General features: G+C 33.8%; 2 protein-coding genes across 3 annotated transcripts in view; one reads left to right on the top strand and one right to left on the bottom strand.

Annotated features, from left to right (window-relative positions):
• Positions 1-1,300, top strand: part of LOC125853815 (mitochondrial thiamine diphosphate carrier 2-like) — a 216,221-nt gene extending 214,921 nt beyond the window's left edge. For both annotated transcript variants that reach the window (XM_049533571.1, XM_049533570.1), the window contains exon 8: positions 663-1,300. In XM_049533571.1, coding sequence (XP_049389528.1) covers positions 663-881 — 219 coding nt within the window. In that variant the 3' untranslated portion in view covers positions 882-1,300. The remainder of the gene's footprint in view (positions 1-662) is intronic.
• Positions 1,301-2,258: 958 nt separating this feature from the next.
• Positions 2,259-6,931, bottom strand: LOC125853836 (uncharacterized). Its single transcript, XM_049533585.1, has 3 exons — positions 6,641-6,931; positions 3,811-3,935; positions 2,259-2,909 (listed from the first exon to the last, which is right to left on the bottom strand). The coding sequence occupies exons 1-3, from the start codon at positions 6,780-6,782 to the stop codon at positions 2,628-2,630; spliced, it is 549 nt and encodes a 182-aa protein (XP_049389542.1). The 5' UTR covers positions 6,783-6,931; the 3' UTR covers positions 2,259-2,627.
• Positions 6,932-14,028: the final 7,097 nt, after the last annotated feature.

The following is a 14,028-nucleotide window of genomic DNA, read 5'->3' as shown; positions in this document are numbered from 1 at the left end:
GTGGGCAAAACCATTTTCTATTTTCTTAATTGTTCTTTTTGTTTAAAGATTTTCAACTATCCCCAAATATGGTTTGGGGCAAAAACATCTTTTATTGGTTCAATAACACACATTGTTCCCCAAAATCCAATGAAATCTGTTTCAAGTCCAAACGTCTGTCTGAACTGTGTTTTGAATTTGGAAACCAGGAAAAGGTCCAGTTTCTCCATATTCCTTCTTCTTCGAGTGCCTAAAAGTTAGAATTATTTCTATAAACGTGTTCCCGATATGTGTCTTTAGCGATGTCTGGATTTGGAACCTCCAGACTTCATATGCAATACAAACCTCCTCCTCCTGCTTCTTTTTTCTTCATCTCCAATCAATTTTCTCCTTGGTATTAGTTTTCAAAATTTGACCTGCTATCTCACTATTTCTACACTGATATAATTAAAAAAATATTTATCATCATTATCCTCTACAACCCATGAGCAATTCTAGATGTGTGCAGTGTAGTGGCAAAAATTGTCATGTTTAACTCGGACCAATTCTTTTATACGTCTTCCTTTATATGTGATAAACTTTCATTTTTTGGTATGTCCCTTGCATTGTTAAAAGGAAAGAGATAACGAAATCATATGCAAGTGGATGTCCATTGTTTGTGACAACAGTTAATGTTGATGCAGATTGAAGGACTGCAAAGACATCCAAGGTATGGAGCTCAACTGAAGCCTCACGCCTACAAGAATATGTATGATGGCCTCAGGCGGATCTTGATCGAGGAGGGTTGGGCTGGACTTTACAAAGGGATTGTTCCCTCAGTTATTAAAGCTGCACCTGCAGGTGCTGTAACATTTGTTGCTTACGAGTATACATCAGATTGGTTAGAGTCCAAATTGACTTGAAGCATACATAGCACTTTTTCATACTTCCTCGTCATTGGTGGTGGCAACTGGAAAGGGCCTCTGATAATTTTGAGCTCGTTTATTTTTTTTGTCATTCTTTTTCTCCTTGCATCTTAAGAAGGTCCAAGGGAAGTAAAAAGTCGGGCCATAATTGACACTTGTTGCAAGATGGGGAGTATTATAGGTTTTATTCGGTTGAATGACATCTTTTTTTTGTCTGTTCAAGAGAAAGACACTGAGCTCCTTTGGTGGCGACCACAATTTCTTATGCCTTGACAATATCAGAGGTTTGTTGGAAGCTCTTGGTGCTTCTTTTTTCTCTTTTGGATCTCCCTTAGATGCTTTTTAACTGATTCACTCTATGAGGCCATCGGTATATAATGCTGGAGCCAATCATTGAGTCAAGTTTGCCTTCGATTTATTTCTTGTTTTAAGGAGGTAGTAAGTTTATAAACGGTAATATAGAAGCACAAAATACCAAAAAGGAGTTGGTTGACCAGAGAAGTTTTCATGGCAAACACCCCTCACTTCTGCAAAGAGGGTGGGAGCTCCTGCCTCCTAGGGTTGGGTAAAAAGGTGTAAGGGATGATTTCAGAGAGTTTTCTCACGTTTAACTTCATCAAAGTGACCTACCTCTTTTAAAATCTCCATTCTTCGATCTGTTATTTCGACAAATTGAAAGAACTTTTCTAAAAATTGTTGAAAAAATCAACTTCTATCGTTACTTGGCTACCATATATGATATATATCATGATCCCTTTTAGTTAAACCTTTACCATACTTGCATATTACCTACATATTTTTATTTTTTTTCCAATTGAACCATGGAAGATATTTTAGAGATAAGATTTCAGAACTGAATTTCGAATATGAGATGTGGTTAATTAACTAATATGAGTATCAAATAAAGAGGAATTCGAGAACAGATATGTGCAACCACGTTCAAATTTAAGAATTAAAACATTAATGAAACAAGAAGATGAGAATTGATAATCTTAATTGCTAGTCGCTAGGCCGATTCCAGGTGATATCCGATTTCTTAAATTCAATTTCCACCGTCTCAAAACTTAATTAATCTTTGAGAGTTAAATTTCTAACTAAGATACTTTCAAGAGATAAATGGAACCAACGGATTTGTAAATTTTAGTGAACATGGAAAATATTTTATCCTAAAATAATCAAATGAAATCTTTACAAAGTTAATTGAATAAAATTATATTACAGAAGGCAAATTAGTCGTATTATAAATTTTTTATATAATAATAAATAGGTAAAGAGAATTCTTACGAAAAACTAAAATAAGAAACACAAGTGTAATTTCGTAAACCACAAAGGGGTTACTCTGATAAAGCTAGACCTGAAGGGAGCTCTATGAAATTATCCCAAAAAATAAATGAGATACTTGCAAAATCAAGGAATCATCAAGTCAGGTTGTCTGTAGAATTAAGCAAAGGGCAGTTCAGTGCACTAAAGCTCCCGCTATGCGCAGGGTCCCGGAAGGGCCCGACCACCTATTGTAAGCTTCTCGAATATGAAAGAAAAAAAAGGTTCTCTTCTAGTGCAACAAACATCATTAGGATCAGTTTAGTGTATTCATTTTCTCTCCAGGACCATGATGATAGGTCATTATTACAACAGACCAACTTACAGCTGCAAAATTGATGCATAAAGGGAATCACCTCAGGGCAAGTGTGAACTCACTCATTTCTTTGAGATATCAATGACTATAAAATATGATACACACTCTTATGTGTTCCTCTTTTTACTAGTGTCTTCCGGAGGCAAAGATACGAACTGCAGAATCATCTGAATCTGGGCAGCATCAACTCGAAACCGCTCAGAAATTTCATTGATATCCATAGTCCCTTTATGATCATCGGATCTGCCTTGATGCAGTAGTATAATTTCTTTTATCTGTGCCACATTCAGCGTACCTGTAGGAGCAGGCCTTTCCTCATATCTGCTAGACTGTGAAGTTATATTCCTTAGCTTAGGCAAGGGTCTATCAGACCTCTCCACCACTGTTGCCTGTCACAGTAGGCATGAATTAACAACTAATTATTCCTGATACATGTGTTGTACTACGTTCGAATCTACGTCAACTGAAACATTTAATCAGACAACACTGAATTGTGCTGGATAACTTAAGATCTCTATTTATTTGCACCCAAGAGGGAGCCCCATTGTTGAGATTAAACCTACTATGAAGGGAAGAATATCCGACATGCAATAAGAATGGTTTAACTACAACATATGACATTATTTTCTCAGAAGCTTGACTGTCATCAGGAGAGTCACAAATAGGAGCATGAAGTGTACAGACATGGTGATCATACATCAATTTAAGGCTCAAACAACTTGAGACTTAAAAAGACTTCTATAGGATTGCGTGCAAGCTGAATTCTCGAGGCTTGGAATATATCATGTGATTATTTCATTTCCTCGTGCTCCTCCCCCCCCACCCCCAAAAAAAAAAAAAAAAGAAGGGAAAAGAATTGATATGAGTTAAGTACTAATTAAAACTCCTGACTTGCACATTTCACACTACTCCTTACTTGCACATAAAGATGTGATATGAGGAAAGGAGTAAAAGAAAAAGGAAAAATTCATGTGAGTGTTTATAACTTCTAGATATATAGAGGGTGCTGTATGTGAGGTGGGTGGGGGAATCATCCGGACCAAATTTGGTTAAACCAGGACAGTAAGATGGCACAAGAAGTTTAGAATATACGTCCTTCAAGGGCAGACAACATTGGCCCCTCTAAATCACTCTCATACCTTCCATTTTTAAAGAAGGTGAAGCTTTACACAAAAAGTTGAAATAGTGATTGGCTAATTTAAGAAATAATCTATGAGTGTCTCAAAAGTTGCAGAGTCAATGGCGCAAGCGTCCAATCTGAAAGTTAATATGCAAACAAATTAAACTCACCTCACCCATCTCTAGCTTTCCACCAGGCTTGGCTTGAATTCTACCAACCATTTGACTAAGCATTGCATCGAACTTGGGATCTCTCTCTTCCACGGTGTTTTTAACAGCAACCTTTGGGCTGCTCTCTAAAGAAGCAAAACCAAATAACACTTATCATTTAAGTATTTATGAAGTTCTACACACACTCTTGCAATGGAAATTATTGAAGTAAGTTATTTTCCTGGGCAGATAGAAAAGTAAACAAGCGAAAGGCATTAACCGCTCTTGCAGCAAAAAAGACACCTAAATGGATGACATCAATGTTTAATCCAACACTCCCAATTTGTTGTGCGATGTGATTAGAACTCAGTAATCTCAAATTTATAGACACATTTGGCTGATGGAGACTCAAATTTGACTTAATTTTGCATTAAGTTTGTTCCCATTTCACAAGTATAAACACATACATATTGCAATGCTAACAATGGACAGGATTAAAGATCCATTTTTTGTGGTGGAATAAAGATCTGTTTCTCACTGATTGTTATCTTCGAACAAAAGCAAATTAACTAGACAAAACCCAATTGTGGACTTAAGTTGTTCAAACAGCTTGCATTGAGAGATTACACAAAAACACATAAAACTAACATAAATATAGTTCAACTACTAACACAGCAACTCGGTACAATTGACCTGTGCTCCTGAGCACACACATGCATACCCAAAGTAGTACTCCCTTCGTTTCAAAAAGAGTGACCTAGTTTGACTTGGTGCGGAGTTTAAGAAAATAAAGAAGGCTTTTGAATCTTGTGGTCCTAAATTAAAGTTATGTCAAATGTACAAAATTACCCTTTATCTTGTGGCCTTAAACATGCCACGTGGAAAGCTGAAATTAAAATTTTACCATCATTCTTTTTGAAAAAGACTAAAAAGGAAAACAGGTCATTCTTTTTCTTTTTGAAACAGAGGGAGTATTCACCATTCTAGCATACCAGTTCTACCTATCCTAACCTAATGCACAGGATTATTTAGTTAAACAATCAAGCTCCAATTATCACTGCCCTATGTGAGCCTTGCACATCCCAAACAGGATAAATGCAAAGGTTCGCAATAAGTTTGCAGTCAGATTATGATAAAATTATGGCCTAGTGGTCAAGAAGTGGGTGTGAACCTTAGTTCAAATCCCAGCAGACAAAAAAAACACTAGGTGGAATCTTGGAAGAGTGCAGGCAAGCCAGGTTTGGAGGGGCTGATTGAGTTGTTTAATGTCGTTTTTAAAATGGCCAAAATGCCCGAAGAATGAAGGTGGAGTATAATGGCTCCCTCATACAAGGGCAAGGGTGACATTCAGAATTTTAACAATTATAGGGGTATAAAGCTGCTAAGTCACACCATGGAAGTTGAGACGGTGGTGAAGATGAGGGTGAGGAGGAGGGGCGTGTCTATTTCCGAGAACCAGTTCGGATTCATGCCAAGGCGTTCAACCACAAAAGCCATTCATCTAGTAAGGAGACCGTTCGCATATCTTTAAAGTATGTACAACTTCACAATTATTTAAATTACTAAACAGAGAGCGGCTGAAAGGAAGACAGTAGACAACCAATAATTGTTCTACGTGTCTTGAGTTCACATAAGACATTTTTAATTAAAAAAGTAGTCTATTTTACAAGCAGAAAAATAGCCCATTTATTATGCTCATACCGAAAAATACGAATTAGAAAAACCAACTGAACCTAACCGAATCGGTTTGGTTTGGCATTTGGTACACACGATTGAATTACTGAACTGGAGAACTGAACACCTACCCCTAATATAAATGACCCCAATCATTTCGGTATAGATGCATAGTCAACCGATTTGATGGATAATGATGCACTAGTTATGTTCTTGAGAAAATTACAACTGTATCAACAAGTGAGCATAAGAATTTTATAAGAACAGTGACTTCTTTAATTAGAAACATTTCCTCCTGCTACTTCCATATTCTTTCAATGTCATATTCACCTTCAAAATGGTAGTTTGATTCAATACATGTGATTAACAATGCATGCAACAAAACTCAGTTTTTGCAGATTCCCTCCTAATGGAAACTTAAAAAGAGGGACAACCAACCACACATTGATTATTCCAAAATTTCCTTTTTATGGTAGTGTTTCATAAACTTGCAGTACTTTGAAGGCAAGCATAAAACTACTAAATATATGATTGCGAGATGAACAGGTGCAAATGAAACAAAAATGATAGTGAAGACTCATATAGATAACCCAAACTAACTTGGAACTGTCTGTATTTGTACTTGAGGTCATAGCAGTGAAAATGATTAACAAGCTTACACCGTACTGTCCCTCCAATTAGCCTCAGGTTTTCCCTTCAGTTTCAGTTCCTAACTCAATGCCTTCATCCAAAACAGAATGACTCTACTTAAAATGATAAGTATATTTTTGATAATCGCAGTATCCAGACCCCTTGTGCTCACCTCAATTAATTCCAGGGATACCTGCTACCTCCCACCAACACACATACCAGGGTTACTCTCTCCATTGGGCTAGATGGAGAGAAATCAGCTTGTGTTTTTACCTAAATTAGATTTTGAACCTGAGAACTCATGGCTCCCGCTTCATTGATCCTATTCTACACCTCGGGTGCCATTTTTTGCTACCGAAAGTTGAGATTTGTACTGTAGTAGTTTATAAAATGTAAATTTTATCTGCACAGAGTAAGTAATTTTTGTGCAATGCAAGAAATTTAAACTAGCTGTGGCATGAATAAGACCTAAGTTCCTAAATTGCAAAAGATAGAAGTCGAAATAAATGAATTGACATTGTAGAATTAGAAACTGCAAAGAGCGTACCGGCAACTGGACCAACATTATCGGCAGGAGTTTTATTCACCGGCGGAGGTCTCCGGTCGATAGGTTTCTTCAGTTGCGATGACGCCGCATCGACAGTAGAACTTCCGATCCTTCCAGTTGCTCGACGAAATGCCTGACCCATTTTACCAAATGATCCCTTTATACACAAATCTATTTATACAACACTATTTCTTAGAAACCCACTTATTTTTTTTAATACTAAAAAATTCGTATAAGTTTGATTTTTGGTTTTATGCTATTTTATTTCTCTGTGAATAAAATTGGTCCCTAATTGAATGAAGAGTTATTAGAGAAATAGATCACTAGGGAAAATTGACAAACAGGAAGGTGAAGGTAATTATAGTTGGAATTGGGATTGCGTTGAATACAACCTCCACGTACAGGGTTTTACAATGACCACGTCTCATGTTTTTTTTTATATATTAATTTTTAAATCGATAATCTATTATAAAGAGTTTCTTTCTTAAAATAGAGGTAAGATGTATTTACGCATTGTTCTTTGGGATTTCACTTGTAAAATTAAGATATGTTATTATTATTGTAGTTTAAATGTATAAAGAAATGAGTATAAATTTTTTTAAAGAAAATTCAACATATCCATTATATATACACACAATATAAGTTAAACCTTATATATAATATATATTTTTCTGCGAAAGAATCCCCTAACAACTTGTTTGGATAGTTATTAGTTGTTAATGTATTATTTTAATAAATTTAAATTTAAATCGATCGTATTGTTCTCATTCATTATATAAATGACATACGCTAACAATTTAAAAAAAAAACACACTTATAATATTATAAAGAAAATATAAGGTATATGATAAAATTATTACTAAAAGATTAGAATAAAAGATAAAGAAATTAAAATGATAAATAAAATTTAAATGAGAAAAAAGATGATGTAACTTTACGATCTCATTGTTGGAGTATATTAATCTTGTGGTTGAGTTATAGTATTTTATTTAATTACTTGTAAAAAAAATTTATTTTATTTTATTTATTTATTATAATAAAGTCTTTATTTAAATAGATCATTGTGTTAATGTTGTGCCCATTACTTATATAGTAAACGATTTTTGTGTATGGAGTTGTTTACTCACACACGAAAAACTAAAATTATCGATTCGTATAAGTTATAAATTAAATATTCACAATCAAAATGAAGTTGGACAAACATCTTAATGATTGTAACACAAGATTAATAATTCGATCTTTATTATGGGAATAGTAAAATTTCAATTTCTTGTGTTAGTACATTTCGTGTATATTGAACGGATCAATTAGAGATGCTCAATTTTGTTCTGAATATTAATAAACAACTGCTCTAGTCTATTACGTGTACTTGTACTTTTAATCTTGATATAATTATTATGATTTATGTAATTTAATTTATTATTTTTATCTATTAAAATAGATAAGATTATGAGCCAATATATTCCTAATAGATTGGACAATGAAAAATCACACCAAGTAAGAAAAAAATGATCATAAAGCCTCCAAACACATTTCAAGATCACTTTAGTAGTGTCCTTTTCTAGATTGAAATTTCAATAAAATAATGAAAATGTCAATTCAAGAATAAATTAAAAGATAAAAACTGAATAATAATACAATGAATATCTTGTCCTACTCTATCAGGCTCGACCATCAGTCTCTCCAAATGATCTCTTTTCCAGCTGTAAAGTGTAACATGCAAAAAATTTGTAAATTAAGACCTAAATCTTTTTTATTGTTTGTATACGTATATGTCTAAATTAGATGATTCTTGATTGTGCATAGGTGCTAATGTCTCGATCCAAATGATCAGGTTGTGCAGGCAACTACTCTAACACCTAGATAGAAGAATTCTCACACCAAATTTAATTTGGTCCATGCAAAAATAAATACAACATCATCTAACACCCTATATAAATATGAAAACACCTTCAGTTGATTTTAAACCTCCAAGATACTTACAGAGACCAACTAACATCCCCCCCTCCCCCACCCCACAAGGAACTAGTCTAAACAGGGTAAAGATCTTGAGTATTATTATCAAAGAAATAAAGACACAACTTTTACCATAAGAAAGATAAGTAGAAACTATTGGAAATCATCTCTTCACCTATGAAGCATTACTGACATATTCTTGCAATCAGACTATGCCAAGTGGCATAGCACAAATAGTATCAATACAAACACGTACTGATAGACATCATTGCTTGATCCGAACCTACCACATAATATAGAGTAGATATTCAGAAGGGAACATGCAATATGAAAGTTACACCACCCCAAATCGCTATCCACGTGTTTTTACCATCCCATGTAAAATTCTCATAAACTAGAACATTTTGAACATAACCTTCTGCCTCATTTTGCTGCCAACTTTAAGGCTTCCCAAGCCTACATGTGACGTCACCCTAAGGCTTCCCAAGCCTACCTGTAATGTCACCCTAAGGTTTTCCAAGCTTACCTATTATGCCATTCTAAGGCTGCTCAAGCCTATCATTGGTGCTACCTTAATATCAAATCATAACATAACCATGCTATCATATACAAATTCTTGAATACAAAACTACAACTAATGTCAAATCATAGCCTAACCCTTCTACCAAGTTAATATTTAATATTCACGAATTCAAGGTCATCACTAGCCTTATCAATAAACCAACAACACCATGATAAATAGAAACATGATTTAGAAACAGCTAATAGTTGAGTCCCCATAAACTCAATCAAATAGTTAAAACAAGTATAATTACAAGTATAACACAGTCCAAACTCCTAGTCCTTACCATGGATTTATATGCACAACTTGCAATACCATAAACACATTCCCATCAGATATAACAATAATTGCAAATACATAGACTCTAGTCATAATATCATGAAATCATCCAATATTGGAATCAATCAATGCATGCAATATGTCCTACATGATCACAAATGCACATACATGGTCTTCTCATGGAACCATAAACACATAAATGGTCCTCTCATGAAATCCACAGTCAATCTGTTAGTGTATCAATGTGGTTCCCAAGCCATCCTTAATGTACCAGCATGGTGCCTGAGCCAACCATTATTAGTATATCGGTGTGGTACTTGAGCCAGCCATATATGGATACCTCCTTACCAAGCATGATATCCGAGCCAACTATTAGTATATATCAGGTGTGATATCCGATTCAATCATGAGGATATCCTATACCAGACGTGGTACCCAAGTCAATCAGCAATCACAAACAACATGCATAATCACAATCACAATGATTAACCACAGTTGAAATCATAAGTAAATAAAACAGGTTTATTACATGAGATTGTCACATGAAGTCATTTCACTTTTATTTCCTGAACATGCATTACACAAACATATCACATAGAATAGTCAACATGAACACACACATACATATATACACCTATATTCATATACTAATAGTCTAATTCTAGACCCCTTTTATGAGCACCCCTTCGTCCTCCTTGATTACCACAAGTTGTAGAAATAGCTAAGCCCAACAATTTCATAACACATAACTTTACAATTACTACCAAATCACCCCAACAAAAAACCTCAAGATTAACAATCAATAACTAGAAAATCACCCCTAGTCATTATCCTTCTCCGCCTTAACAATAATAAACAACAACCTTTAATCATTCAGATTTCGTGTCTGAAGGCCTAGGCATGAAATCTTTGAACATTAAAAAAATATAATGCAATTGAATATTTTTTTTAAACTACACAATTAAGAAAACCTAGACTACTTGGGGGCCAAGCAATTGCTGCAAAAGTCTGATCGCAAACCTTGACTCTTTTTGTGAAACTTTAACTTGTTCTTGATCTAAAATAATAGTACGATGTAAAATCAATCAAAAATGGCCTAAATCTTTCCAGATTATATGCAAATTTCAAATCCTAGGTCAACCCCATGATTTTTCCACCAATTTCAGGGCTTTCTCACCAATAATTTACCTAGAACTATTAATTTCACGATTATACTAGTGAATTATGGTAAATAACTCAAGAATAAACATTTTAAAGATTAGTCCTAGATCTTCCACCTTAAAATCCTCATAAACTTGGATTTTCCACCTTATAATGAACGTTAAACCATCCCCTAGTCCCATAATTAAATTTTCTAAGGATTAAAGAATCAAATGAGTGTTAGATTGATGGAAAGACTTGCCTTGCAGAAGGAAATCAATGGAAAATTGAAGAAATCGTCCCTCTCTTGCCCTAGCATGACCTTGGAAAAGTTTTAGGAGCAAAGTAACGTTTTAGGTATGAAAATAACTTTTAATTTCGTGTAGCCTGCTATAGCGGACTGATTCCCACTATAGCAGCCTCAACTTTTCAGCACGGACAATCTTCAGTAAAATGTTCATAGTCTTTTACACCAAACTTCAAATGGTACAAACTTGATAGAGTTAGAAAGAAGACTCATAGACCTTTAATTTGATAGGTTATGGGTTACCTAGTTTGTTATAGGCTAAGGGATATGATTGTTTGAACTTGACTTTGGTTTAAACTTAAGCTCAAGAATAATTCGGCGAGCGCACTTTCACTTAACTTTGTGATAGGGGCGTTATACGACCTTAATTCATAACTAATGCACTCACATATCAAGGAATTGATCCTAACCTTATGACAAATGAGATTCATATACCTTTACGGTAGATATTCTCAATAATGACGGAATAAGTTGTTATAGCTAGGTCAATTCTTTAGTGTGATAATAGTTTTCGAGATGAATTAAGGTCATAAGAATCCTTTAACATAAAGTTGAGTTGAAAGCTCATTTATCGATTGAGTTTTGGTATAAAATTTTACTTAGGTCAATTTCTAATGAGCATATCTCTTAGTATATGAAGAATTATGTGTCTCATTTCCTATTAAATTAAATGTCTTTAAGTCTTCTTTTCAATCTTGTCAGCCTTTCTTGAATCAAATCTGGAGAGTAAAATTATGATCATTTTACCTGAGATGCTCCAATCTACTAGAAGCGACGGCTAGCATGACAGCCAGTCACTTGAGAGATGGTCCATCAATTGAGGTCTTCACTCATTCGTATGAGCATGGAGTTCCACCATTTTAGTTGTAAACGAAGGTAGTTTTGTCCAAAACTCTTTGGGAGTTATCTAAATGACTTTAAAACGTCTTAGAGAGGTTAAACAATCAATTTTTTTCATTGAAACCCCTCTCATTCTCTCTCCAAATTTCAACATTCAAGAATTCTTGAGAAATATCAAGTTATGATTCCTCTTTCAAGGTTTTTCAAATTTAACTTCATCATCTAATCATGAATTATAAATATAAATCTTAACCTTGGTCATAGGATTTTTAAGAAGCAAATTAAAAAATTTCAAGAAAAGATTTCTTGATCGTTCTTCATCAAGTTAGGTTTCTTCATCAATATTTGTGTAGCGTTTAATGTATGTAAAGCTACCATACTAAGGAACTAAATTCTTCTTCATGTCTTACATCCGCAATCTCAATTAATAAGATCAAAGCTAGGATTTTATCCCAAATTTCATAGTTTTTGAATTCTTCTATTTTGAATATCACTACAAAAAACCAAAAAATATTGCGGCGGATTTATTATGGAGGTTCCAATGAACCGCCACAAATAGCAAATAATACGACCTTTTTTAATACCTCATATTAAATATTTTAATAGTGACGATTGAGGCTTAAATTACGACAGTTTGAACCTCCACCAATAGTTTAAAACGTATTAATATATTAAATATTTATTCTATAATTCTCTTTTTCTTAATTGAAAGAAAAAAAATTAAATTAATTTTACTTAATTGTTTACATAAAAATAATTTTTTCCTTAACTGAAAATAAGACAATTTAATTAGTCCTCTAAATTAGCTTTAGACAGTTCACATAAAAAGAAAATTGTTGTCATTTAGGAAATTAAAGTTGTTCACAAATACTAAGAAATCTAAAATCGCCTAAAGTACAAAGAAACCCATAACCCAAAATCGCTCAAATTTCTCAATTCCCTCTGAATCGAGAGATTCATCTATTCATGGTAAGCTCTCAATTAGTGAGATTCTCACAAATCAAGCTTCTCCATTTATAGTAAGCTCTTAATCAATAAGACACTCATAAATCAAGCTTCTCCATTTACGGTAAGCTCTCAATCCATAAGTTGTTGCCACATGATTACGTGGTGTCTACTCATTCTCTTGATGATTTGTGAGTATCTTACTGATTAAGAGCTTACCGTAAATGAAAAAGCTTGATTTGTGAGTATCTTACTGCTTAAGAGTTTACCGTAAATGGAGAAGCTTGATTTGTGAGAATCTCACTGATGGAGAGCTTACCATGAATAGATGGATCTCTTGATTCAGAGAAAATTGAAAGATTTGAGCGATTTTGGGTTATGGGTTTGTTTGTATTTTAGGCAATTTTGGATTTCTTTGTATTTGTGAACAACTTTAATTTCCTAAATGACAACAATTTTCTTTTTATGTGAACAGTCTAAAGCTAATATAGAGGACTAATTGAATTGTCTTATTTTCAATTAAGGAAAAAGATTATTTTTATGTAAACAATCAATTTAATTTTTTTTCTTTCAGTTAAGAAAAAGAGAATTATATAATAAATATTTAATATATTAATACGGTTTTAAATTATTAGTGGCGGTTCAAACCGTCGTAATTTAAGCCTCAACCGTCACTATTAAAATATTTAATATGACGTATTAAAAAAGGTCATATTATTTGCTATTTGTGGCGGTTCATTGAAACCATCGTAATTTTTTTGTAGTGTAATTATGAATCCATAAACATTTGTATTTCATAACAACTTCATAATTGCAGTTGTATTTCCATTTACAAGGATTCACTACTGGTAGGCATATGGTCTCCCAAGAGACTAGTGCTTTCCTGAAGGTTGTTGTTGCACTTGTCCAAGAAATGTTCTGCATATGTGTTCTCTATTGTCTTCATGACTTTCTTAGTGATAAAAAATATCTATGCCTAATAAGCTTGTACCCCAAATAATACACTTCTAATATTTGCATCCAGCCAACATAGGACAAGAGCTTTGCTAAACAATATGTAACTCTTGATATTATCTTTTCAATTTAAATAGGCTGGTAGGACACCTAAGTACCTAAAAGGCAATGTGTCAAATACATAACCCAACTTTTCAATGATTTCTTGTTTGGTATGATCAGTCATCCCAACAATGTATATAAAGCTCTTATTTGTTTTTACCTGTAATCTAGAAGCCTTTGAAAATTTTAAGAAAGGATCATGCAGTAATTTAGATCAGCCCTCAGAATATCAAAAGGGTATTTGCGAAGCAGATATGAGTGCTATTTAACTTCCTACATCTGAGATGATAATTAAAGTCCCTC

This window comes from Solanum stenotomum, chromosome 1 (assembly GCF_019186545.1).
Source record: "Solanum stenotomum isolate F172 chromosome 1, ASM1918654v1, whole genome shotgun sequence".
NCBI lineage: Eukaryota > Viridiplantae > Streptophyta > Magnoliopsida > Solanales > Solanaceae > Solanum > Solanum stenotomum.
Note: the sequence above shows the minus strand (reverse complement) of the source record. Positions and strands in the feature narration are given on the sequence as shown.